Raw genomic sequence first — 27,438 nt, forward strand, 5'->3', positions numbered from 1 at the left:
AATAAACCAAATGAAAGTGAGTAAATGAAAAGTGTAATGCTGGGGCAAGTATTCAGGTAATTCGTATAATGACACAAAAACGGCGCACATGAGGTACAACGAGAAGGAGAGAGAGAAAGAAAGCGAAGCAGAGGAGCCAGTTTAAGGAATATGAACATAAAATAGGGGAAAAAAGTATAACAGCTTACGAGAGCCAAGTGCACCTTTCAACACACATTTGTATTTACACAACTGCCACAGGACGACTGACCGTGTAGCACAGTCAGTTGGTGAATATGTCCACCTGATGTTTACATAAAAAACACCAGTCGTATGAAAGCGTTTACTGAATAGTTAATTAATAGGATAATACAATTAATTTGTGGGCAATGAATGTCTGCGTTTATTTCAGCGTACATGAGAATGAAAGGACACGTGTACGGAACGTAGTGGCATAGCATTTGTATATTTGAGTAAAGGTGTAGGGAACATGTCATGTCAGACGAAAGTTTGAGAAACTTATACTATTAACTCTTGAAATTAATTTTCACTAGCATTATAAAATTTCATAAAAAGTAGAACATATTTAGCTAGCACATGAATGGAGTTTTACAATACAAGGGGTGAAGTAAAAGCACATTGTGGCTCTTTGAGCCATTTTGAGAAACTATTTATAGGTTTAAGTGTGGCTGTAAACATATACATATGTTTTGGGAATAAAATTACTTTATTTTCCTCCAGACAGTTTTAGGTGGTAGACAAACATTTACTTATTGAAGTATTGGACGTTTTAGGTATTATATTACTCTGAACAACTAACCGCTTTTCGGTGTGATCAAAACTATAACTCCTAACATTTTTTCACTTTCAATTTATTAAGCTTGAATATTTTTTGTCTCCGCTTTTTACCACTTTTTTATTTGACTTTGAAGAATCTTTGAAAAAACTTTGCCGCCCATTTAGCGCATCTCACTTTAGAAGCGAGATGTTCTTTTATTTACAGCAAGTGCTTTTTGCTAACTTATTTGTTGTTATTAGACTTTATGGGGTAAAAAGTCATCACTTTGTTGACTGTTTTATAAGCTATTATTGTACTTCCGGCTTGCGAAAGGCAGCCAATCTGCTTAGGTAAAGTTTCAGTTTACACAAAGGCAAGGCGTTGATATGGAAAATTGTTGATTTGTTCAAAGCCTGAGCTGTGGGCTAATATAGTAGGAAAGAGAATACTAGGAAATAGTGAAGCTTTGGTTATTTCCCGTTTTTGTTTCTAAATTTTACAAGAAATTGTATACAAAACTAAGCATTTAAGCAATTAGTGCCGCCACGAAGCTTTTTTCATTAAAACTCCAAACAATATACCAAAAGTTAAGCTATGTCAAGCTAAGCTTTCATCAAGAAACATTATAAATTACGAAGAAATTGAATTTATTAGGCTTTAGCTTGTAGCGATAGAGAGATATGGTTTGTTAAATTTTTGTTATATGTTTTCGGGAATATAAAGGAGGTACAGGTGATTTGAAAAAGCTTTTAATTTTTATTACATTCAAATGTTTTGTATATGCGGACCGTAATGACATAGAATGTAAGCTTCACAAAGCTGCAAAGCTCATTTTCAACAGAAACTTCGAAAGCGAGCTAGTTCTCGCTAGATATTATTAAAGACAAAAAAAGTATAAAAAAACGGAAAATTTTTTGGTTATACAAATATAAAGAATGTCAAAATTGTTTAATGGTTTCAAACTCTGCGCTAGTCATGTCCACAGTATACATACATATCTGCAATGAAGCTTTTTGGGAGTTTTTATCACAAACACATAAGCATACAGTTATATATAGGTATAAATTTAGTAAGCTTACATAAAAATCTAAGAAAAAGCTCGACAGCTAAGCTTTATAGCTTTCACAAGTAGATTGTGAAAAGTAAAGCATTTAGAAAGCAGTCATTAAAATAAACAAAAATTATGAATTATATTAATAATGAGTAAATAAGGGACAAGTCAAATACAAAAAGCGATATTAAAAAGAATTATTCAGCTTAACAGCTTAACATAAATTGAATGAAAGCTTTAATGCTCGCAAACTAAATATTAATCAACTGTATATATAATATTATAACTTAAACAGCTTAAAAACAGTAATTATCACTTATTACTAAACTTAAAAGCTCTCTCTCTCTCTCTATTGGGTACTACTCTCGCAACTCGGATGAGAATAAGGCATGAGAGTATTGAAGCCGCTACTACTTATATGTACATATATGTATATCTATTTTTGATTTATGTTAGCACACAAAATTCTACTAACCTTAATGCTGTCATAACAAGCGGTCACCTTTCCGTTCTGTACCTCGACATTGGCGGGCGGATGAGCGAATTTACATTCGGTATCTTGGCGGGAGCATTTATTCCTCTGAAATTCACGACACACCTCCAATTGGAGCCAGCGTGAATCTTTGCCATTCAACAGGCTATTCACATGGACGACAGCTGCCATTTTTGTATTGTTGGTTGTTATGAATGTGTTCAATAAGTGTTACTTGAATTGGGTTATTATTGGTAAAGTTGACTGACTTTTAATTAATTTTGTAACTTTTTTTTCGCAGTAGTTTGGTTACGTGATAAAACGCGAGTAGGGGAGTTTGTGACTTTTCTCTTTCTTTGTTTTATTACCGTTGATACTTTACATGTGCTTGGTAGCTGTTCAAGGAGCTTTTGAGTTTTTCGGCTAGTAGGCTTTGATACAACAATTATGTTGATGAAATTTCTTTTTTTTATTATTTGATCACTACTTCATCACTTTTATGAGTTATTATCGGTACAGCTGCGTTATGGCTTTATTTGTGGCTCTGCTGTCGCTTAGCTACTTTCACAAAAGAGCTTTAACGAGTAGTCAAATTGGTTGAACTTCTGTTTGACTTCGTTGTTAATTTTTTTTGTTAATTTTTTTTTGTTTTGCTCTACAACAAAAAGATTGTTTGTCAGTTATGCGCTTGTTTTGAAAATTATGGTTTTTTGAAAAATTCGTAAATATGACATTTACGAAAAATGTCAAAAAATCTTTGAAGTTTGCGGCGTAGTTAACTTAATGACGGCTGCACTTCTTAGCTTACGTTTGTGCGAATCGCGGTTCGTTGTTATGGCAACGCCGTTTAGTCAATGACTAGAATTTCAAAAATAATTGGCTTTATATGCTTTCGGCTACTTTCTGAGCTGTTTTTGACAACTCTTTCGACACTCGGTAACAAAAACTGTAAGCTATGGAAAGCAAAAACGCAACAATGTCACTCGTTTACTGTTTTAGAACTATTTGAATTATATGTATTTATTGCAGCGGCTATTTGATGGCGCTCAACAATAGATTATCGAAACCAATTTACAAATTTGCACACGTTTTATAGCAGCAGGAGCTTTGGTATTAAAATGTATTCACCTTTTTAGCTTTTTTTTTGTTACTATGTGTTTATAGTTAGCGTTTTTTTTAATATAAATTTATGGGTATAAGCCGGGTAAGAGGGGTAGCGGGTGACCAATTGTTCTTAAAGCTCAAAATTACGCGCTTCCTTTGAAGCTTTTCTTTTTAAAATTCCGTTACTGCGGCACACTATTGCTCCCTTGAAATTCTTTTCACTTTGGTTTGCTTCAAGCTTTTTATCGTAGAGCTTTCACGCAAAATTTACAAGCTTTCACAAGTTTCAAAAATATTTTTGCTGGCACTAACTTAGTGAAAATATATTGATTTTGGTTATTTTGCGGGTAGCTTGGGGGTAATATTTTTTATTTGCGGGTATAATTATAGAGCAGTAGATAGATAGTACTTTTAAGATTTGTATTGTTTTTATGAGTGGAGTTTGTGTTTATTTGTTTAGCTTTCGAGTTTATTTATTTTTATTTATTTTTTTGTTTACTTTGCTAATGTTTAATATGCAAATGTTTGTGAGTGATATAAAGCAAGTTTGAGCGGTTTTTACAATATCTGAAATGAAATAAAAGAATAGAGATATAAAATTACACACGTGATCGGTAGCCATACAAAATTAGAAATTAAATACAACTAAATATCAGCGGGAAGACCGATATTTACATACATACATATATTAATCTATACGAGCCATTTATATTATATATTGTTCTTTTTTAAGATTTAAAAAATATGGTTTTGTAATGAGTGGTTTATGCGTTCTGCGAACTCGTTTCGAAAACTTTAATCTCCAGTTGCTTTTTTTTTAACTATCAATCTAAGCGCTTAAGAAAGCTCTTTAAGAGTTTAATTTCAAGTTTCTTTAGTGTTTTATTAAAAAAAAAAACAAATAAAGCTTTTCAGAAGCTTTTGGCAAAAGCTCAATGAAACTTTTGAAAAAGCTTTTCTTAAGTACTGAAAATAATTTAGTTTTTTTAATAACCAAATGCATTTCTGTCTTAATTTTATATTTTGAAAGCGCTATAAAGAGCTTGCTAAGCACTATACAATATACATTTAAATATTTTATAAGGCTTTTGTTTTTATATGTGCTATATATTTCTTAAAATCTAATTATGCTAGACCTAATTAATACTAAAATGTGCATTTTATCCATCACAGCACAAATACAAAGAAAGCACACAAAAATACAAGTACTAAAAACATATTTCGAATTTCACTAAAACAGAATAATACAAATTTGTGATATTTCTCCAGCAATAGTCCGCTTGCCACAAGCATTATACATATATATATTTTTTTTTCGTAAGTACATGGCAACCCATTCCATCTGCTAATGAACTACATTGATAGCATTATGAAGCATTTCTAGAAGCACATTTCTCGTCACACAAACGAAATCTATGTGAGAAAATCAAACATTTACGCACGCTTTTTTTTAGCGATTCAAAGCAAATATTTACTGTTGTTTTTAATGTTTTTTTTTCGGCAAGGCTTTAGATCCTGATTGTAGGTTTTTGTTGGGATGTAGGCGGGAGTGAGGGTTTGTAAGTAAATTGTTGCAAAAATGACTTACCACAGAAGTTTGCTTGGCATTTACTTTGGCGAGTTGCTGAGTTCAGTGCGAAAAATCGGAAACATTTTCACACACGCTCACACATACACGCATATGCATGCAATTATTAGACTGAAAATCGACAAATACATACAGATATATAAACAAATTGTGGTAAAATTATGCTAAGAATGGCGCATTCAAATAGATAATATGCTATTAAGGAATATATTATATAATAATATTAAATGAGAAAGGAGTATCTATGACAATTTGTAAAAAAATGTTTTTCTCATTTTTTTTGTTGTTTTTTTTTCTGAAATAATTTATAATTCTTTTTTTATTTTATAATTATTTTGTTTTACTTTTTTAATTTTTTCTACAATTTAAAATATTAATTTAATTTTATTAATTTATTTTTATTTGTTATTTTATTTTTAATTATTTTAATTTTAATTTTATTTGTTATTTTATTTTTATTTATTTTAATTTTAATTTTATTTTTAATTATTTTAATTTTAATTTTATTTTTATTTTTGATTATTTTAATTTTAATTTTAATTTTAATTTTAATTTTAATTTTAATTTTAATTTTAATTTTAATTTTAATTTTAATTTTTTTTTTAATTTTAATTTTAATTTTAATTTTAATTTTAATTTTAATTTTAATTTTAATTTTAATTTTAATTTTAATTTTAATTTTAATTTTAATTTTAATTTTAATTTTAATTTTAATTTTAATTTTAATTTTAATTTTAATTTTAATTTTAATTTTAATTTTAATTTTAATTTTAATTTTAATTTTAATTTTAATTTTAATTTTAATTTTAATTTTAATTTTAATTTTAATTTTAATTTTAATTTTAATTTTAATTTTAATTTTAATTTTAATTTTAATTTTAATTTTAATTTTAATTTTAATTTTAATTTTAATTTTAATTTTAATTTTAATTTTAATTTTAATTTTAATTTTAATTTTAATTTTAATTTTAATTTTAATTTTAATTTTAATTTTAATTTTAATTTTAATTTTAATTTTAATTTTAATTTTAATTTTAATTTTAATTTTAATTTTAATTTTAATTTTAATTTTAATTTTAATTTTAATTTTAATTTTAATTTTAATTTTAATTTTAATTTTAATTTTAATTTTAATTTTAATTTTAATTTTAATTTTAATTTTAATTTTAATTTTAATTTTAATATTAATTTTAATTTTAATTTTAATTTTAATTTTAATTTTAATTTTAATTTTAATTTTACTTTTAATTTTAATTTCAATTTTAATTTTTAATTATTTGCTATTATAATTTTAATTTGTTTTCCTAGTTTATTAATAAATTGCTTTATTACTTTTTTTTAAATTTTTTCTGTTCCAATTTTTATATTTTCCCTTGGTTATTTTTGCGAGTAGTAGCACCCGCATTTTGCGCTTATCGTCCATAATTTATTTCTCATTCATTTCACATGTCCACAATCGATCACTCAACGGTGTTAAAAAACAATCCTTATCTAGCAAATATGCACACCTTTACAAAAACAAACAAATATATGTATATACATATGTATATAAGGTCTGAATAACGGTTCACAAAATAACCCAGCGATTTCTTAACGAATTGAGGAATTTAAAAATTTCCAACTCACTTTATAGACAGCTACACATGTATGTACATATCTACATATATGACTAAGAATGTAGTTACTAAATACCCACATAATACCGTTATCTTATCTTTTATATGTATGTACAAATGGGTGTGCTCGCACATGTTTAGAAATAACAAAAAACATGAAAAAATAGAAAAAATTGGAAGCTCATATATATTTGAACCTTGAGCCCTAAATATTTACTCTATTTCACACGTTCAAAATTTTATTTCGAATTTTGCAGCTGCGAATCAATCTTTATGTGTGTGTATGTATGTATGTAACCTATGACATCATTAATGTAAACACAATTTTATAGGAGAAAAAATTATAAAAATGTCTATGTTAAAAAATAACAAATATAAAAGCTTTAATTTTATTGTATAAAAGATATAAATAATAAATTTTTGTAAAAAAAATGTTTAATGAAAAGATAATTGCAATGGAAAATTCAAATTTTTGTTCGATTACTGACACAAATTTCGATTATATGAAAACAGTTCAATAGAAATAGGATTGTGATTAAAAACTTTCAATAAACAACTATGAATAATTAAAACTTTAGAATATAATAGAAAATTAATAAAAAAAAATATCGTGAAATAATTTAAAAAGTTCAATTTTAAGGAAGCAAGTTACAAAATTATTTCTGAAAAATGTGTGAGTTTTTATGCTCTCGCAACAAAAGTTGCTATTATAGTTTTGTTCACCTAACGGTTGTTTATATGTCATAAAACTAAACGAGTTAGATATAGGGTTATATATATCAAAATGATCAGGGTGACGAGACGAGTCAAAATCCGAATGTCTGTCTGTCTGCCCGTCCGTCCGTGAAACGGATAACTTGAGTAAAAAATGAGATATCTTAACGAAACTTGGAACAGGTATTTCTTGGCACCCTGAGGAGGTTGCTTTCGAAACTTTTCGAAGGTTGCAAAATCGGACTACTGCCACGCCCACAAAATGGCGAAAACCAAAAACTTATAAAGTGTCATAGCTAAGCCATAAATAAAGTTATGAAAATAAAATTTGGAACATAGGATCGTATTAGGGAGGGGCACATTTGAATGTATTTTTTTTGGAAAAGTGGGCGTGACCCCGCCCTCAAATAGGTTTTTTGTATATAACTCGCAAACCAATTAAGCTAAATAAACCACACTTTCTGCAGTCGTTTCTTTTAGCCGTTTCCTTATACAGTCCAAAAATGAAAGAAATCGGATAATAACCACGCCCACCTCCCATACAAAGGTTAGGTTGAAAATGACTAAAAGTGGGTTAACTCACTAACGAGAAACGTCAGAAACACTAAATTTTACAGAAGAAATAGCAGAAGGAAGCTGCACTCAGATTTTTTTACAAAATTTTCATTTTCAATTCAATGGGCGTGACATCTCCCACTTATGTGTCAAAAACCATATCTCAGGAACTACTCGACCGATTTCAATGAAATTCGGTGTATTATACTTTCTTCATACCCTGATGACACATGTGAAAAATGGATGAAATCGGTTCATAACCACGACGACTTCCCACATAACTCAATATTGAATTCCATCTGATTCCTTCACTTTATAATGTATACATAAGTTACCAATGAAGATAGCGGAATAAAACTTTACACAAATAGTGCATATCACCTCTGGCTTCACTTGAGAAAAAATTGTCGAAAACGGACAATAACTTTTAAAGGCCCCTGTTATCGAACATGTTGAACTCCGAGCCTAAGGGTAAATTTTAACCGAAAATATGGATAAATCTCTCTGATAATTTAATGTAATTCAGAGGAAATTTTTTATTCTAATTATTAAAATCACGTAATAACATCTCCTAGCTCCCATATACCAAATTATAGGCTTTTCGAAAATATGGTGGGCTTTAATCTGCATATACATATATATTGATTAATATGTGAAATATCTTAGCAAAATTAAGTGAGTGTATATTCTTGGATATAGTGTACCTTGCTGGTGAAAATGAATGAAATCGGTTCAGGAATTTCCTCAGCCCTCATACACTATATAGGACGATTTTCGTTATTCTATTAAACTTTGTTCCGAATTTATAGGTAGATTTGGGTGTTATCTTAATAAAATTTCTTCAATAAATTGCGAGAGTATAAAATGTTCGGTTGCACCCGAACTTAGCCTTTCCTTACTTGTTTAAATTATAATTAAAAATAAAAAACACAAATTCAATACTTTTTTGTATTTCAGAAATAACAATTTTACCATTCAAAAAATATTAATTTATGAATATATATATATGTATGTATATAGTATATACATATCTACATGTATGGAGGAAAACACTCAAAAACGCCAAAATCCAGCAAAGTCATAAATTTTGCCGTCGACGCAACAACTGCAGTTGTTCGCTCATAAACTAGCACATTTAGAAAGAAAATTACGCGAATGGTATTCGAAAGCGCAAAATAGTAATAAATAATAAAAAAGAATTATTGCATTTAAACAATTTGAAAATATTTGGCAGCAAGAATGTGGCATTGGAAAAATTTTAATTGACGCAAATTGGAAATGTATGATAAGTGAAGAACGGATTTTTATTTTTAAATTTTCAAGTAAATTTAAATTCATTTTGGAAATTTAAAAACATTTTAGTTTTTCAAAAAAATAAATTAAACTACAAAATTTTAAATACAAAATATTACTAATTTTTAAGAGGAAAAATTCAAAATTTCAAAAAAATTTCTAATAATAAAATTAAATATTATCAATTTATTTTCACTTTTAAATTTTTGTAATTCCAACTGCGCTCGAATTGCTTCACTGTGCCTTTGAAATTAATTGCCGCATTTGTTTCATTCTTGTTTTTGTTGTTGCCAATAAAAATCGTTTTTAGTGCCTTTGGTTGTTTTTTTTTTGTTGATTGCATTAAAAGTCGAACTAACAAACTGATATCATTTGCTAGCTGATGTGTGTGTGGGTGTAAGAAAATTACTATTTGTTCAGAGAAATGACAAAAAGTAAACAACAAGTCAATATGACTAGAAAAAAATGAAGAAGAAGACAACACTGTATAGAAAAACTGGCATGTATAAGCGCGCAGTAAAAGTAATAGCTAAATGCCAGCAAATGAGGAAGACGCAGCAGCATATTTTAGCTGCTAAGCTAAAGTCACACACACACACAACAAATATGGCGCTGTTGGGTGGCTGTTGGAGTGACGGCATGCGAGTGTGACGAAATGACGACATAACGGTGACTAGATTTTGAGTTTACTTGACAACTGCTGAAAACGTGATGCAGCGCATGCAACGGTGTTGTTAAGCAAAACAAATTTCAATTTTAAATTAATAAAATTTAATTTTACATATTATTTATAAAAGTTATTGGTAAAATTATTAACCAATTTTTTTAATTTTCTAAATTAAGTTTTTTTTATTTTTCTTAAATTTTATTTTTATTTTTTTCAAAATAGATATACATGTATATTATGTATTTTACGCATTTTTTTGTATTTTTCAAAATATATATTTTAATTTTACCAAAATTTTTTTAATTCAGCGTATTTGAAATATAAGTTTATTTGTTTATATTTTTTAAATAAAAAGTAATTTTTATAATTGAAAGTAAATAATTATTAATATTTTTATTTTATATTTAAAACAAACACCTTTAAAATTCTATATTCTTTATCATTATTAAAATCAAAAAACAAAAAAAAAAACTCAAGTTCAAAACCCTGCGCCTGAACTTGAAAACCTCAAGGACAACGCTTACCAAACAGTGTGGGCGCATATTTATCACGTTTTGTGCATTCAAGTCGGCTGAAGAGCATACGTAATACGAAAGAGCATACGTTTTACGAAAGCTAATTAATAGTTTTAAACACGACACGCAAGTGAGACACGCCAAATATGGTTAAACAAATTTTTGGTTTGAGTCTGCCAAAATTGGCTGAGAGTTGGCGGATGGCGGTCCACTGAAATGAAGCTAACTAACGCTAACGAATTAGCAATGAAGAAGAGCAAAAACGCATTCATTATTTTATTTTTTTTTTATTAGTTTTAAATTTATTTTTATTTGAATTACTTATTTTTTGTATTTTTTATAGCTCCTTTTAGACACCTCCCACACGCTTGTTGCGTCAGTAGTGCGCGGTTTGCATACACTATAGAGAATACAGTGTATGAGATACATATATAAGTAAACAACGTGATTTAGAGATCTATTTGTAGAGAAAAAAATAAACTTACAACTTCGATCATTAATCAAGATTTGTGCGCAGAACAAACAGCTGAGCACACCAGCGTCGCACCAACACGACAGAGCGCCGAACGCAATGGTCGGTCACGAGCCGTCCGTATGAAGAAAATGCGACAACGTGATCTAATCTTAAGCCTATACGACTATAAGTAACTGTTTTTTAATGAAGTCATATCAAAAAACGGCGAGAGCGTAAGAGCGAACGCGAGAAATGCATACGTAACGCACATATGTAATTTAACCGCAGGCGTGAGTGTGAGCGAGCGTATTTCTGAGTGTAGCGCTTAAGTCAATAAACGTTTGCGCCAGCTTTGGTCATTCTTATATATGCGTTTCACTTTGTTTGATATTGGATTGCAAATGACATAATGTCAAATGAAATCACAATTCGTATAGAAAAACTGGTAACCACCAGCAAAATGTACAAAACAGAGCGCGATGATATAAAAGTGTCACATAAAATATTTAGACATATGTATGTGTGTATACCTGTTTTTGAGTAACCGCAGGTGAGAAGCTTCATGTCATGGCGGAAGACGCTTTGCTGTTAAGAAGATCTATGATTGAACGCAAAAAAATAGACATGAAGCTGAAGTTGTGGAGCGCTTGAAACCAAATACGGTAGTGTCAGAGATGGTAGTAGACGGGTATTGCAGCTCACAACTAAGTATATAGTACATTGCTTTTTAGGTGCTTAACCAAGGCTTAGAGTACTAAAATTGACTAATATGTAGATGGTCGATTTATGATACTTAGTAAAGAAATAATTTAATTTTATAATTGATTCTCTTGAACCCTCCATAACACTGAAATATTTCTGAGAATAATTTAAATTTACATAAATTGTCATTCTTGTTATGTCAGAAACAGTTCACTAAAGACCTAAACTCTCTACCGCCTATGTCGAAGGAATACTTTTACTTGTTTTACACCTTCATCTCAGCATCGATTAAAAATATGGTTAAGATACTCAAAAAATCTGCGATACTTTGTGGTTCACTTTTTAGTCTTCGTGGTACCTAACCTAAATCTTGAACAAATAAAATTTAAAACCCGATCTTTGGCGTTCATATAACACAACAAGTTTAACCATTGATATAACAATCACCGGTGGGGCCAAAAGTAAACAGCGCATTGGCTGAAGAATTCTCAAACAAGTCAAAAAAAAACGCGAGCTTTACAAAAATAAAAAGAATCACCGAAATGCTGGCATCATCTCACGATAGTTTTTAGTATCCGCCGCAGTTAATTTTGAGCTCAAAATTTTTGCCCCACATGATCACACAGTTTTAGTAACTAAGAAGCATGAAGTGATATGCATTGCTCCACTAGCGCGCTCTAATTGAATTATCAGCATGTTTCGGCACTTTTTTCCCGCTAACTACAATGATAACAATAACCATATGGCAATCAAAAAAATAACAAAAACGAAACGAAAAAGTCATTTTTTAATTATCATTAAAGTCATATAAAAGCTCGTGTGCGCTGTGCATACAAAGTACCCCCATAAAGTCGGCGTCAGAGGAAGGCGGTGTCAATTGTTGGCTGCCGCGTCGTGACATTGACAGATGAAGGTATTCACTTGCGGCATTTGAATGAGTTGAAAATACCGGTAAATGATTTTGAAGTCTTGCAGACAATAACAATTATGAGTGGGCTAATGTGATTGGCATGTGCCGTTAAGCGATTTAATTGTTGCTTCAAGCTTTTGTGTGTGTTTTCATAAAATTTATGAAATGCTTCACCTTTCACTTACACCTTTCCGCCCATTTATACCTTTCACGTTTTCATTATGTTGACTTTATAATATTTTTTTTTATAAGATTTCTTTCATTATCTAATCAAAGACACCCGCCTCATTAGCTGCATAACGATCGCTCTACAATTAATACCTCACATTTATCACACCCCCTCTCGCTCGTCTGCTCTATACTTTCGCACGTTATTTCGATAATAAGTGTACGAGTGAGTTGATAAAAAAAAATAATACGATTACGTTGAGTGAACGCTTTTTGATCACAAAACATTTGGTAATCAATATTTGGTAGTGCATACATATTTACGCACAAGAAATTCTACTCGCCTATGATACTGTTTGGAATACTCTCACCACTTTGTTGTCAAGAAAATCTGTAATAATTCACAATTAGTTTTGAGTGCACTAAGATCTTTTTCGTATTGAGTGTTAATAAAAGTGAGTTTGAGTTATTGTTATTAATAATTAATTATTCAATATGCTTTACAAATAGTTATTGCAAACACAAAATGAAATCTAAGACAGCTGCTCATGCTTCTAACTATGCTGGAAGGTTAAAATTTTTAGTGCAACAACGTTAATTGTTGAGAAATTGCAAAAAGTAAGAAGAGAAAATATTCTCAATGAGCACAAAATAATATATACTTAATTTTATATATTTCATAATCAAAAAAAAAAAAATTGTCATAAATGCATTTATATATAGAACATAATCAAAAATTAATTTAAAAATTGATACTTCTTAAAAAAATAAAAATAGAAATTATTTTAAAAAAATATATTGTTTTAATTATACAATTAAAAATTGTTAAAAAATAAACTTACTTAACACTTTATATTATTTTTTTTAATTTGTTGAAATTTAATTAATTTTTTTTATTAATTTTATCTCAGTAAGTCCAAAATTTTATTTTAAATTCTTTTTGTTTAAAAATTAAATTTATCTTTTTTTAAATAAATGATTTGAAATAAAAAAATTATTATTTTTATTTAAAATTAAATGAAATTAATTTTGAAAAGAAAATAATTGGAAAAAAGTATATTAATATTCTCAACTATTTTAATCCAATTCAATTTATGAAAATTAATTTTCTAATCTATTTTCAAATTATTTATTTCTTATTTTAATAGTAAAATGATAAAATAATATAATTAAATAATATTTTATTTTATTTTATTTCTTTATAAAATTATAGCTATTTATCAAATAATTTGTTTATAAAAAAGTGTACGATATGCTGTACAAATTATTTGTATCCATTTCAAATAATTGAAAATTTCTACCAAAAAATCAACGCAAGTATATGACAAATTACTAAAAATAAATCGTACTTTAAAGAAACAATACCAGTACATACAATATACAACAATAATAGCAACCACAAACACAGAGTGATTACAACAAAACGCTACAAATGGCAAAATGGCAAGTAAAACACTCGTAAAAATGTGCAAATTATTGCTGACCCTCAAGCACGCAAAGGCCGGAACGCCCTGTGTAAAATACGAGATAGACTAACTGTATGCATGTGTGTGTTTGTGTATGCGTGGGCGGGTGTGTAAGTATCGAAAGCCGTCGCCGGAGATGCTAATACCGCGTGCTAATATGTGTGTTTGTGGTGTTTCAAAGTCAACGAAGTCAGTTAAGGCAAAGCAGGAAAATTACGAACTTGAACAGTTGAAACAGTTTTCTAGAAAATTAAAAGCAAAAGACTGGCATTTAATTTGAAGTTTTCTCTTCTTAAACACTTTCAAATGAAGTGCTTTTGTTGTTTTTGTTTTGTCCCTCTTTGCTTATCGCACTTGTTTTTTATTTTCACTTTGCCGGCATTTGTGTTTACTACAAGCATTCGTCATAATAAAAAGCATTATTTGATTCGTTATGCTTTCAATTTCTAAGTGTGTTATCGTCGTACTAAGTTTTAATTACTCTTTCTCTACATTTGTTTTATTTTTTTGTTGTTGCTCTTGTTGTTTTATGTAACTACAACTAATTAAAACAGTAGAGGAGCGTCGCTTGCAGCCAGCGTTAGTCATACACTATACAAGTATGTAAATATGTATGGAAATATGTAATAAAATATATGTTAACTCACATACGCTCATGCCCGTCACTTAACGGTAATGATCAATTACAAGCGCCTCTTTTAATTGTCGTCATTTAAAAGCGATTGGCAAGCAACACAAGAACAGTTTAACTGTAATTCCCATTATATGTGCTATAAATTAGCTCTACTAAGATTTTAGTTTAAAATACTTTGGTATAAAATTTTATAAGAACTCTGCACGAACATTTATGATGAGGATCATTGATAAGATCACCCATTTTTCACGGTAGCTTTTCAAATTTATAAGCACACTGCGTTTATGAAAACGATATAGAAGTTTTTCGAACAGTTCTTCTATTAAAAGACACTAAATCTCGTAACCCTTCGAACTTTTCCGGGTGAAGATCATACGTTGAAGCATTAAAACTAACAATATTGCTCTAATTTAAAAGTTTTCACCGACTTTCACCCAAAAAGAACATAAGCTAGTACTACTAGATCAAAAATAATCTTAACTTTTATATTAAGAATGATAAATTCTGGTGAGGATCGCTCTCCTAAACTAACTTCTTTAGTGTTTTTACAAAGTGAGTATTCTGCTTATTACGTTCAACCAACTCTAATCACAACGCTTTAGCAAGGTCAGTGCTATTGGAGTTCACATTTTGTTGCAAGGAAGAACACTTTGTTAAGTTCGCTCGAAATAATATTAAATTTATATTTCATAGAATGTCAATTTTGTGCAGTTAAATATATTCTATACAATAAAATAAATATTATTTGCTTGATAATTTCGAAATGTTTTCGTAGTTATTTTTCTTCTATAATGAGTAAATAACGTCAGAATAATAAACTAGGCAGTGGGACGTTTTATAAACACCAGGCACACTCAGGATTTATGGAAATTTTCTGATTTTATCTAGAAACAAAATCAAAAAGTTCGGTTAAAAATTCGCTCAGTGAATTTTTTTCAAAATTTCCAAAAAACGGATGAACATATTTAACAAATCAGACAGTTTTGCAGAGATGAACAAAAAGTATCACCAAAATATTAGAAAGAAATATTCAACTACATTAAAAAAATGAAGTTTTTTTTAACAAAAATAAATATTTTGATGCCAACGGCAATAACATTAATTCGATTAATAACGTACATTTGTATGTACATAAAAACTCGAAGTTTAATGAGTTGCAATCCGTCAAACGGCATCCGCACACGAAGAAAATATTCAAACCAGCAGCACACAACGCCAATTACGTCAGCCAAAAACCCGAAATCCAGTCTTTCACTGGCTCTTCGCTGCAACTAGTACAATCCACAGCGGCTACTTAGTCATTTGCGGTCAAGCGGCTTCGAGGGAGAGCAACCACACTCACACTTACATATGTATATATACATATGTATATGTAAATAAGAAAAATAATTTCTACCGCATGTTGCTTAGTAGCGGGCAGAGCTGCCGATCGATCGATCGTTGGAGCGCGCTTGCGTACGACAGCGGCGTTGTGGGGGCGCGCAGAGCGACGCGGCACTCGGCGGCTGCGGGCTGTTGCTCTTACGCTCATCACATGCTGCTTCTTCACCTATGTACTTGATTCTGGTTTTCGTTGTTGTTGTTTTTTTTATTGTTTTCTGTTTTTTTTTTGTGTGCGTTGGGATGCTGCGCGTGATCTTTGCCTCAGCGCTTCGGCGCTTCGGTGTTAGTGTGTGTGGCGGCAGACGGCATGAATAACAGCCGAAATGTGCTAATGAAAAAATAAATAGACGAAAATAAACAAAACTGAAACAAGCAGATTCAAATCATGCCGCCATGTAGCCAAAAGCTAGCACAACTTGAAGAGAGTAGCATATAGTAGAAGTTGTTATTTTTGTGGGTTCTACTTTGTCGACGGCATGGTGTTTGCCCTCCAGCGTGGCAATTACATGGTTTGTTGTTGTTTTTTGTGTTTTGTTTGTTAACAACGATTTGTGCTTGAAATTCAATTTGGATTTATAATAAATGCATTGAGTCTTATTGCTGTTGTTGTAGCAGTTCGCGTTTTAACGCGCGTTCGTAATCTTTTATTTGTTGTTGTTGTTTGGCTTATCTGACACGAAACGGAAAATTATTTTTGGCCGCAGCTATTTGTTGTTGTTGTTGCTGCTTATAATTATTTTAATGTTCGTATTTTTAAGCTATGGCTTGTTTGTGTTTTTTGTGGTTGTTGTTGTTGTTGTTGTTGTTGTTTGGCATAATTCATTTCGTTTATTTTTATTTTATTTCTTTTTAATTAATATTTCTAATATTTGTGTTCATACATATGTGTCTCTATGTCAAGGTGTCAATCAGTACATATACATACATACATACATATACATATATGCCAGTCTGACGTGTATTTGTTCTTACTGTCAGCCACTCAGTGCCTTTCTCTACGAAAATTCTAACTTTCTTGCCGTACTCTCATTATTATTATTAATTAATCTTGTATCAAAAATATGCCAAGCAGCAGTATGCTTGTTAACGCATTGCCTTCGCCTTGGTAATTTTTGCGCTTTGTTTTCATTTATTTTTTGTATTCTTACTATTTTATTATTTTTTTTTTTTTTGCTGCGCTCTAGCTTCGAAATTGCCTTCGCGCTAACACGATTAGTATTTATTTGCCGCTTCTAGCTAAGCGTCTGTGTTTGTGTTAATTATTCTACGTGTTGTTGTTGTTTTTGCTTTTGTCTTAATTTCAGAAGTTTCCGTTGTTGTTGTAGTTGTTGTTGACATTTGTGCAATTAACACAAGCAACGTTATTGTTATTGTTATTGTCTTTATCTTTATAGTGTGACTTTTATGTTGTTGCTTGTTGTTTGCTCTAATTGATATTCATTTTATTCTTTCGCTAACCTCGAAGCGTTTGCTGCAAAGGTGTTAGGGCTTATCGCCTGCTTTTTGGCTGTGTCATGGATAATTATTTTTTTTAGATTTTTTTGTTGTAAATTATCATCAAATTTTACCTTTAGTTTAGCGGTATTTGTTAGTTTAGCTCTTAGCTCTTAGCTACGAACTAAACTTTATCGATATATGTGCATATGTAGATCGATTTCGATAGCATTTTGTGAATTATCAGCGTTTTCTTTATCTTCGTTATCATACAAAGCTCATTAGCATAATTGCTTTAAAAGAAAACTATTCTCATATGCTAGGGCAGCTAATGCTCTGTAGGAACAAGTAATTAATTTTTTTTTTTTTTTTTGAAAAATTATTTAATAAAAATATCACTCCAGGCACTTTCTAACGATGTTTTTGTTTAAAATGTAGGAAAAAAATTTCATACTATATTTGTTTTTTAGATAATTCTTCTCTGAATACCCGGTAGGAAAAATAATCACAACACACAAGATTTTCAGTTCTTTTTGTTAGAAAATTCCAATATTTTTGTTTTGAAAATGTGTTTCATATTTCCTAATTTTCATAAAAATCAAAAAGTTATGAAAAATGGGTGCTCTAATAAACTCAAATATTTGCCAGCGTTTTGACGAAATCTTGACCCTAGAAAATTGCTCACTTATTTTATCTGGCAATAGAATTTCGCTTTTCATTGTCTCCCCTTTAGTTTTTTACATTTTCAAATATTTTATGCTCTTATTTGTCTATTAGACTGTTGGCTTACATTCCACTCTTTTATAACAATTACTGCCGCTGCATGCCTTTGGTTGCCCGTCCAACTATTTGCATTGCTTTAAGTTGTATTTTTTTCACATTTTCTTTCTAACTCAATTAGTTTAGCTAACGAATCGTGGTGAATGAGTCAATAAAACTAGAGCAAGAGTTAGCTGCAGTGGAGTAATGAATATTTCTTTGAAGAAAATGGAGCAAATATTAATGGCAAAAGGTGAAAGGAATATTGACTTAATGATTAGAGCAGTAGGTAAGCGAGCGAAAGTGCAAAGAAATTAGTGAAAACAGAGAAAGAAATGGGGGGTTTTATGGAATTTAGTGCAGGAAATAATTTAGTTTAAGAAATAACAGAAGTTTTAGTATGTAAATAGTTTTTGTTTAATTTCGGAATTGTCAATAAAATGAGCGAAGAATTTTACAATAGACTTTTGAGGAATTAAAAAACTTTTGAATTTGAAAATTTATACAAATTTAATAAACAAATTTAATAAGGCTTTCAGGCAGTCGCTTAATGAACAAAAAACATTTTAAAGGAGTGTACGATAGTCAAATAATGTAGTCAATTAGCTAATTGTTATGATAATATGATATGAATAAAAAAATCCTAAATCAAATAATTTTCTTAAAGCTTTGGAAAATAAATGTAATAGGCGTTTCTATGAGTTACTTAATTGAGTCAATTAGGTAATTAATATGATGAATAAAAAATCTTTAAACAAATATTTGAATAATAGCTAAAGAAAATAGTTTTATATAGCGTTTCTAATTGTCACTTAATTGGGTCAATTAGAAAATTGACTTCATTAATTTATAAAATTTATAAATTGTTTTATGAAAGCAATTTAATAATAATTTAGTGAAATAAATTTAACTGACGTTACAAGTAGTGACTTAATTGAGTCAATTAGTGAATTGTTTACTGCATAAAGGAACTAAATGTGAATAGTTTAATGAAATATTTTATGAGTAATTTTATAATTTTATCTGCAAAAATTTTGCACTAATCTGCATATTGAAATACTACTAATTGAGTCAATAAAGGACAATATTATGAAATAGTTTGATTTTACTACTAAAATTAATTTTTTTCAGAACCAATTAAATTAATGATAAAATTTTATTTATTTAATTTAATCATGAACTTAATTGGTTAAAAAAATATATTATATCCATTATATGTACTTTTTCTCTACACCAAAGCAAATATTGTATTTAAATTATCTCACTTTCTCACAAATAATTTTTGAAGCATTAAAATGAATTCATGCATTCAATTAACGGGAATTGGCATGTGCATTTCGAAAATAATTAAAGCAACGCTAAGCGCAAAACACACCGAAGAAAATATGAAATTCCGAAAAACAACAGAAATGAAAACAAAAACAATTCAAAAACGAAAAGTTTTGAGAATTTTTGAAAGCATGTGTGCTTGGCTGATTGCTGGCACGCTGACGCTTTTGGGGTGCGCTAAAAATAAAGACTGGCGGCAGCCATTTCGACTGCTGTTGCCTGCTGTTGAGCGCGCACGTTTGTCGGCAATCGAAGGGGGTGAGGGGGAGCGAGGTGTTTAGGAAAATGCTGAAGGTGAAATAGGCTGAATTCATGAAGATCATAGATACACAAAAATATCTATTCATAAATATACACCTACAGGCGGCACAGCGCGAGTGTGGAAGAATATATCTGTACATACATATGCTGAAGGAACTGGAACACAGCGAAAAGCATTTCGCCGCGATTTCTACGAAAATTTTCGTTAAATTTCATTTTATTCTTGAAGCGCACGAAGTAAAAAAGAAAGAAATTTCATACATATATACAATTCATTTATAAGTTTATATAAGTACATACATGTATATGTGTGGTATAAACACAACAACAGTTTCGTAAGAATATAAATAGCACGCGATTTGGACACAGGAAAAGTTTGAAAAATAAAATTTTGAATATCAAAACAAATGTACGCTGCCGGGAAGAAAATTCATAAGCACATTTTTTTGGCTGCCATGCGGTTTCAAGCATACCACACGAAGGGGTATGGCTAAAAAGTGTGGGTTTGGCTGAGTGGGTTTGTAGAGAATTGTATAATTTAATAAGAAATTCATGAAATTAGAGGAAACATGAGAAATATTAAAAATATTTTCGAATTATAAGATGGAATTTGTGCGAAATCGATTTGAAAATATTGAAGTTTCAAAATAATATTTTTTTCTTTTCAAACATTTTTATTGTAGGACACCTTTTTCCAAATAAATTTAGAAACTTTCTGAAAATGAGACACATGGTACATGTAGTATTTACGTATACCATATATGTATACGTATCTTATATATATATGTATATATTGAAATTATTTTTGTATTTATATCACACTACATTGCACTCTTGACAGTGAGAGGGTCAAAATTTTTAACCTGCCGCCTAACCTCTTCCTCAATGTGCTTCTTTCTTTACACTCACAACAGCCAATTGACTTCAATTCAATTTGTTAAATATACGGTTTAGTGGCAGTGCTAACCAAATAAGTTACAGCTGAAGATGCGCAGAGAACAACAATGAAGTGAGCTACAAGAAATGTGAATGTTAACTGACCAAAAAATATTTGTTTGGATATTAAATGAAAAAATTAATTATTATTATTTTTTAATTGAATTTAAAAACTAAATATTTTTATTTTAATACATGTTTATTTAAATCTAAAAATTACAAACAATTTTGTAATTGATTTTCTTTATGAAACAAATGCAACGAGTTTTGTTATTTTTTAGATTTATATTCAATATTAATTGTATTAAATATTTGTTGCTTAATTTTTTATTTTGTTCCCATTCAAAACAAAATTGTATCATAATGCTATTTATTCCAATTTAGTTTTCGAAATTTCGATTTTTTTCTTTTGTTTGTATATTATTTGAATTTAAAAATTTAATCATCAATATTTTGTCGAAAATTCGAATTTCGAAAACAAGTTTTTTCAAAATTGATAAAAAACAATTTAGTTCTGAAATATTAACGATTTGATATTTAAAGTAGTTTTGAAATCATGTTTATAAAAAGTTTTATTGAATTTAATTAATTCTTGCATTAAACACAAAATTTTATCAAGAAGTTATTTATTCCAAATTGTTTTCTTCGAAATTTGAACTTCGATTATTTTTAAGTATCTAATATTTTTTCGAAAATTTAGAATTCTAAAATTTGAAAATTGTTTTTTCGAAATTTGAACTTCGATTATTTTTAAGTATCTAATATTTTTTCGAAAATTCGAATTTCAAAAATTTGAAAATTGTTTTTTCGAAATTTGAATTACGATTTTTTATAAGTATATGTATATATTTTTTTCAATCTAAAAAGCTATTGTTGAATATATTTTTTAGAAAATTCGAATTTCGAAAATTTATTTTTTGAAGAAATTATAGAAAATTCTAGTGTTTAGAATTTTTAATATCTAATATTATAATTTTTCGAGCTCTTTTGTTAGTTAAATTATTAAATCTTTTACTCACAATTTTTATCATTTTTAGTGACGTTTAAATTCACTTTTGTTGATTTAATAACTCAATTACGTAAGCCTTAATGTCTATTGCAATATTTGTGGAGCTGTCGATTTGATTTGGCAGACGATATTTCACACGCAGCACCCAATTTGAAACACTTTCTTGCCTAATTCATTTGCCGAAACTGCTTTTGCTTTGCATTTATTTTATTTCTTTTAATATTTGCTTTTTGATTTTTCCAAAAGCTTAAATAATCAGTTGCTCGAAAACGAAATCGAAGATGCGCTTTAAGCAAAAAAAAGTTGAGCAAAGAAAGCAAAAAATGAAGAAAAGATGAATATATACATACAGATACTTATGTATATATGTATACTTATAAGAAACAATGTGTTTATGAAAAGAAAAGTGAAAAAGTAAGAGCTCAAAGTGTGTCAGCCGAAACCAGTTTTTCTTTTGCCGTTGATTATTTTGCGCCTTTTCAACATGAAATTCATTATATGAGCATCTCTTTTATAAAGCAATTTATTTATGCGCATATGTATGTATATATCCACGATTTAAAATATATAAGTTTATATGTATTGGTTATGTGTAACAAAAGCTTTGAGTGGTTATAAGATATTTATGACTTCAAATGTTTGGTAATAATGCTACACTCATGCGATTGTATGCATGTATTTGTATATATATTTATATAGATTTGTCTACATTTGAATGTATTTAAAGTTTTTAATTGATTTTCGTCTATTGCTCAATACGTTTCTGTGTTTTCCAGAAATGCATATGAATTTCGGATTACTTTTTTTTATTATATTTTTTCTCTTTCGCGTAGTAATTTAATATTCCGCAAACCTGTTTTTTATACAGAAAAGTTAAGAAATTTAGCAAAATTTAATGCAAACAACTTAAAAGGCGTTTATGATGTAAATTGACAGCTGAAAGTTTGCGAATTGATGGCGTGTTTGAGTTTCTTATTTCTTTTTAAATAGCGAAACAATTTATATAATTAACTGGAACAATACATTATATATAAAATTTGATTTCTCTTCAAAACAACAGCAGTCGATATTATTTATTTCATAGAATTCTACTTAGTCTACAGCCTTACATTTTCGTATATTTTTATTTCTTAATTACAAAAAAAAATCTATAATTGTTGGGTGTAAGACTTCGCTTAATATATATGTATACTCTTTAACAAGCAGCCTAAATGTTGGCAACATTGTATTAACTAGCTATTTGAGTACCAATAACTTTGCCTATACTTCGGCGAAGACAATATAAAAGTTGAATTTTCATAGATTTATATCGAAAAATATCCAGATATATAAAATTTATTGACATATTAGATATGTGACTTCGCTAAATATGCATAATTATTTAATAAGCTGCCTAAATGTAGGCAACGATTTATTCATATAGCTTTTGGATGTACAAAAAAATATATATAATTATTATAAAGTTTAAAGAGTTTATTCTAGAAACGATTTATGAAGGAATATATATCTCTGTAAGACAAAACGGGCAGTATCCAAAATTTCGAGTTTTCTTCACTAAACAAAAAGTTATAATAAAGGAATATTTCTTGTTTCGTGCACTTTCTAAGTAAAGTACCATTCAAGATATAATTCGTAAATTCATTCATTTTATATTATTATTTTTATTTAATCTCTACATTTCCTTCACTTAATCACTAACTCACCTCAAAGAAATCAGTATACCGATCGTTGCTTTCTAGTGACTAAACAAATTGCTTAATCGTATCGCCAAGTAAACAATAAGTAATAAACAAATAAAAAATATGTACATACATATGTATGAATGTTGTAATATTGTAAAGCAAGCAAATAAAACTGAAGTTAGTGCAAATAAAGAAATACAATAAAACTGTCAAACATTTAGCGGGAAAAGCAAAATGTTACGCGTAAAAGCGAAAGCAATAAGGAAAAAGGGCGTAAAGTTAGTTAATTTAATAGTCGGACCAAATGGTTGGGTAAATCAACGCGTAAGTGAGCGGGTGAGTGAGTGTGAATGCGAATGAGCGTAATTACCGTCGAGATACACATTGAATTCTCTGACAGATTAGACGCCGTGACTCAGTCATTAGTGAAGAAAAATTAAGTATTTTTATGATAAATTAACTTTAGTGCACTGCATGGGCTTCTAAAACAATTTGTTAAGATTGAGAAAGTAAAATGTAGATAAAATGAAAAATAATCGTTCAAAGATCATAAATTTATTATAAAAGTGTTGATATTGATTGCTGAGTATTTGACATACTCTATATTACTTTTTATTGTAAAGCAACGTATTACTAAGAAATTTCGTACAAAGAAAAGTTGTGTCTTCGAAGATAGACAGAAAGAAGTTTAGTAAATACCAACCTATCGCATTTGGCCAAAAGATTAGCAACTTTGCGTAAGCTTAAATACCTACATATATACATATATTAGTTCTCATAAATGTACCTATTCAATTATGGCACATTTGCATAGTTACAATTTGAACATTCGCCATAATTAACACTGAGTAGTCTATTATTATTGAAATTAGCAACATTTTTTACAATTTTCAAATGGTTTATGAAGAACGCGTGGTTTCAGAAGCTGTACTAATATCACACGTGTCGAAAACGCAAACAATTTCAGAAAACAATTCATTCTTTATTTTTTTTAATCACAAAATATTCAAAAATAGTTGCCATACAAATTATGGCAACATAAAAAACAAATTTTTCTTATATAAAAACAATAGCTTAGACGAAAATACAAAAAAAAAACTGGTAATTGAGTTGCTATAATTTTTATAGCACTTGAATTATCATAGCATATATATATCATAGCTATAAAATTTATGGGTTTATCTGTATAATTATGCTAGAACTATATCACATTATAATTGTTAAAGCAAAAGCCAAAAATAGCACGCTGATTGCGCTGATATAATTTTTATAGCGATTGATTTTGCTTTGCAATAAAATTTTGCTGGCTATAAAATTCATTATGATGTCTGAGTAGAAACTGTGAAGGCAAGCAGAACTAAATTAACGTCAGAACGTCAAAATATCAATTTGTTATAAAAATTATAGCAGCAGAGAACACACTATTTTTATAAGTTTAAACACAATATAACAACAATAGAAGTTATAAAAATCGTTATAACTCTTAATTTGTTATACGGCTGCGTAGATTATACATAGCTTGCTGCTATAAAAATTCTAGTAATTTAGTATAGTTAGAGTTGTTATCTAGTAAAGAGTTTCTAAACAATTTGCTTTATTCAATTCAAAAAATATTCACGATTTTCTATTATTATAGTGACTATTTACTTATTTTGAAATTGCTGATTTCCACTATTATAGTATATTTTCCAAGCTTATGTTATAAAAAAATAACAAATAATGTATATATGCTTGAAATTAAACTTGCTATACAATTATAACGATTTTCAAAATTTGCTATAAAATTATAGCAACTTATATTATTATAAAATTATAGCACAGCCTAAATTTAATGGTAATTGAGTACAAATGTAAAAATTAATGAGTTCCTATAATTTTATGTTTGCTCTAAAGTTTATAGCCCCGCAATAATGAATTTATTTCATCGTATTTTAAAAATGTTCAAAAATGTTGGTATAATAACTATGTACATTACACTTCTCAAATACTTATGCTGTTGTGGTTTTCTGGAATTTGTTTATAACAAAAATGTCGGTACTCACTTTAGTTGCCTTTCGTTTCCCGGCTATTTATAACTGCATAAGAGTTATGTTTATATATGGCGCATACAATTCCAAACTATTTCCTATTTTACACGTTTGTTTATAAAAAACGCACACACAAATACACACGCAGTCTCACGGTAATTGAATTTCCAAGCAAGGAACTAAATATGATTTTTTTAGAAACCAATATTTACAACTCAAGTGTATGCGTTGTATAAACAGTAAATTTAATACTTTTCATAATTTCTGAACGCGACAGCAACTCATAACACACATACACTCACACATACGAACGTACATATATGTTTACATAAGTATATACATGTGTTCAAGCATATGCTTGAAGGGCTTGTCATTGTTTTGTTTCTTGCTTTTTTGTGTTTTACTTTTTGTACTTTTTACACTTCAAATATTTGCCTTATCGGCTGCTCCAAAAACCAAAAGAGTCGCACAAAAACCACAAAAGAAATACACGAAATATATTGCTGTTGTTGTTGCTTTTTCTGCTTTTGGACCGCGTTACTGTGCGCAAAGGCGTACGAAAACTCGTGCGGCTCTACGAAATATGCGTATTTACTTTGTATATATGTAAATATACCGATATCTACATGCATATATACTACATATTGTATGGGCACATGCTTTAATATTTGCTTGCCAGCACCAGTTCGGCAAAACGCCGCACAACAACAACAAAGTCAGAAGAATATTCAAGTGAAAAGGCAAAAGGCCTGCATATCCAACAGATACGCGTTGCGCTGCACGTTGTTAATGCGTACAGACATACATACAAACATATACATAAAGTCAAGCAGTCACCAGGCTGTTTGCCTGCCACCGCCTTTGGTTGGTCTCTTCTTCCTTCGTGCCGCTGCAACGTCATTGCGCTGCGAACTCTGTTTTTGCACGCTATTTGGCGCTCCTCCTGTTTGCTTTAGAAATCTACTCCCAATCTTATATTGACTTCTTCGAATTTGTCCTATTTGTGCATTTGTCTGGGGTGTGTGTTCTCTTTTAGCTAGCCACATGAGACATATTTCTGTTATGAATTTTTAGCGCAGACTGTAAATATTTTGCATACATAGTAAATATTTTTAATTTGCTTGAGAAGAGGAAGCAATTTTTAGCTAAAAATAGCTAATATTGAAGATGTTGAAAAAAAGTGAAAAATGTACGCGATATTCGAAAACGTAGAAGTCGCGATCTAACAGTCGTCGAGTATCAAAATATTAAAAAAGTTTAGTTTCATAACCTTGGCGAAACAGGGACTAACTACTAGTCTTATAAAAACCCAGTAGCTAAGCTCAGTAGTAGTCGAGTTTATTTTACCGAACACGGTTTATATTCATTACTCGACAGAATTTCTGAAACTATTTGTTATGTATTTCATATTTGTTAATTATTATCGATAATATTTGCACTCATTGTCAAATAAAAGCATTATTGCTAACCAAAAAACAGTAAAGAGCAATAGTGGCTTCTCATTGGTTAGCTCTATACTCGCATAAAATAATGGTGAGAGAGAAATGTGAGTGTAAATATGAAGTAATGATCGCTGTCATAGCGTAAACTAATTGGAAGATAATGAGTACTGCATAAATCAAATTGTTCAACAGTTTCTTTAAAGGAATTGGATAAAAAAATTTATTTCAAATTAAAGAGGCTCTCAAACCAGCAATTTTATTTAAAAAAAAATTCTACATTAACGATTTTACAAAAAAGAAGGAAATGCATTGTTTGATAGAGATTGAATAATTAGAAGAAATTCGCCAAAACAAATATTATTGAGAATGCAGAAGAATTGCCTTTATTGTGCCAAATTACTGAGCATGTGATTAAATTGCAATAAATTTTATGCACAATTGTTTAAAGAGCTATCATGATTACCTACTTATTGATCCAGTTTTTGCTGCAGAATCGATTAAAGAGCATTA

At 29.3% G+C, this 27,438-nt stretch overlaps 1 protein-coding gene and 1 long non-coding RNA gene across 40 annotated transcripts in view; one reads left to right on the plus strand and one right to left on the minus strand.

The window, feature by feature from the left end:
- Window positions 1-27,438, minus strand: part of LOC105213249 (protein muscleblind) — a 285,776-nt gene that overhangs the window by 227,895 nt on the left and 30,443 nt on the right. For 37 of the 39 annotated variants that reach the window (XM_054234586.1, XM_054234585.1, XM_054234600.1 and 34 more), the window contains exon 3: window positions 2,284-3,951. The exons of 1 other annotated variant lie outside the window; for it this stretch is intronic. In XM_054234586.1, the coding sequence (XP_054090561.1) occupies window positions 2,284-2,472 (189 nt within the window). In that variant the 5' untranslated portion in view covers window positions 2,473-3,951. Of the gene's footprint in view, window positions 1-2,283; window positions 3,952-4,972; window positions 5,084-27,438 lie in introns of all 39 variants that reach the window. One more of the 39 variants, XM_054234571.1, reaches the window with a different exon arrangement.
- LOC128922779 (uncharacterized) lies at window positions 19,671-21,097 on the plus strand. Its single transcript, XR_008471963.1, has 3 exons — window positions 19,671-19,865; window positions 19,935-20,349; window positions 20,747-21,097. It is a non-coding gene; the product is annotated as an uncharacterized LOC128922779 (long non-coding RNA).

Source organism: Zeugodacus cucurbitae, chromosome 6 (genome assembly GCF_028554725.1).
Source record: "Zeugodacus cucurbitae isolate PBARC_wt_2022May chromosome 6, idZeuCucr1.2, whole genome shotgun sequence".
NCBI classification, from domain to species: Eukaryota; Metazoa; Arthropoda; class Insecta; order Diptera; family Tephritidae; genus Zeugodacus; species Zeugodacus cucurbitae.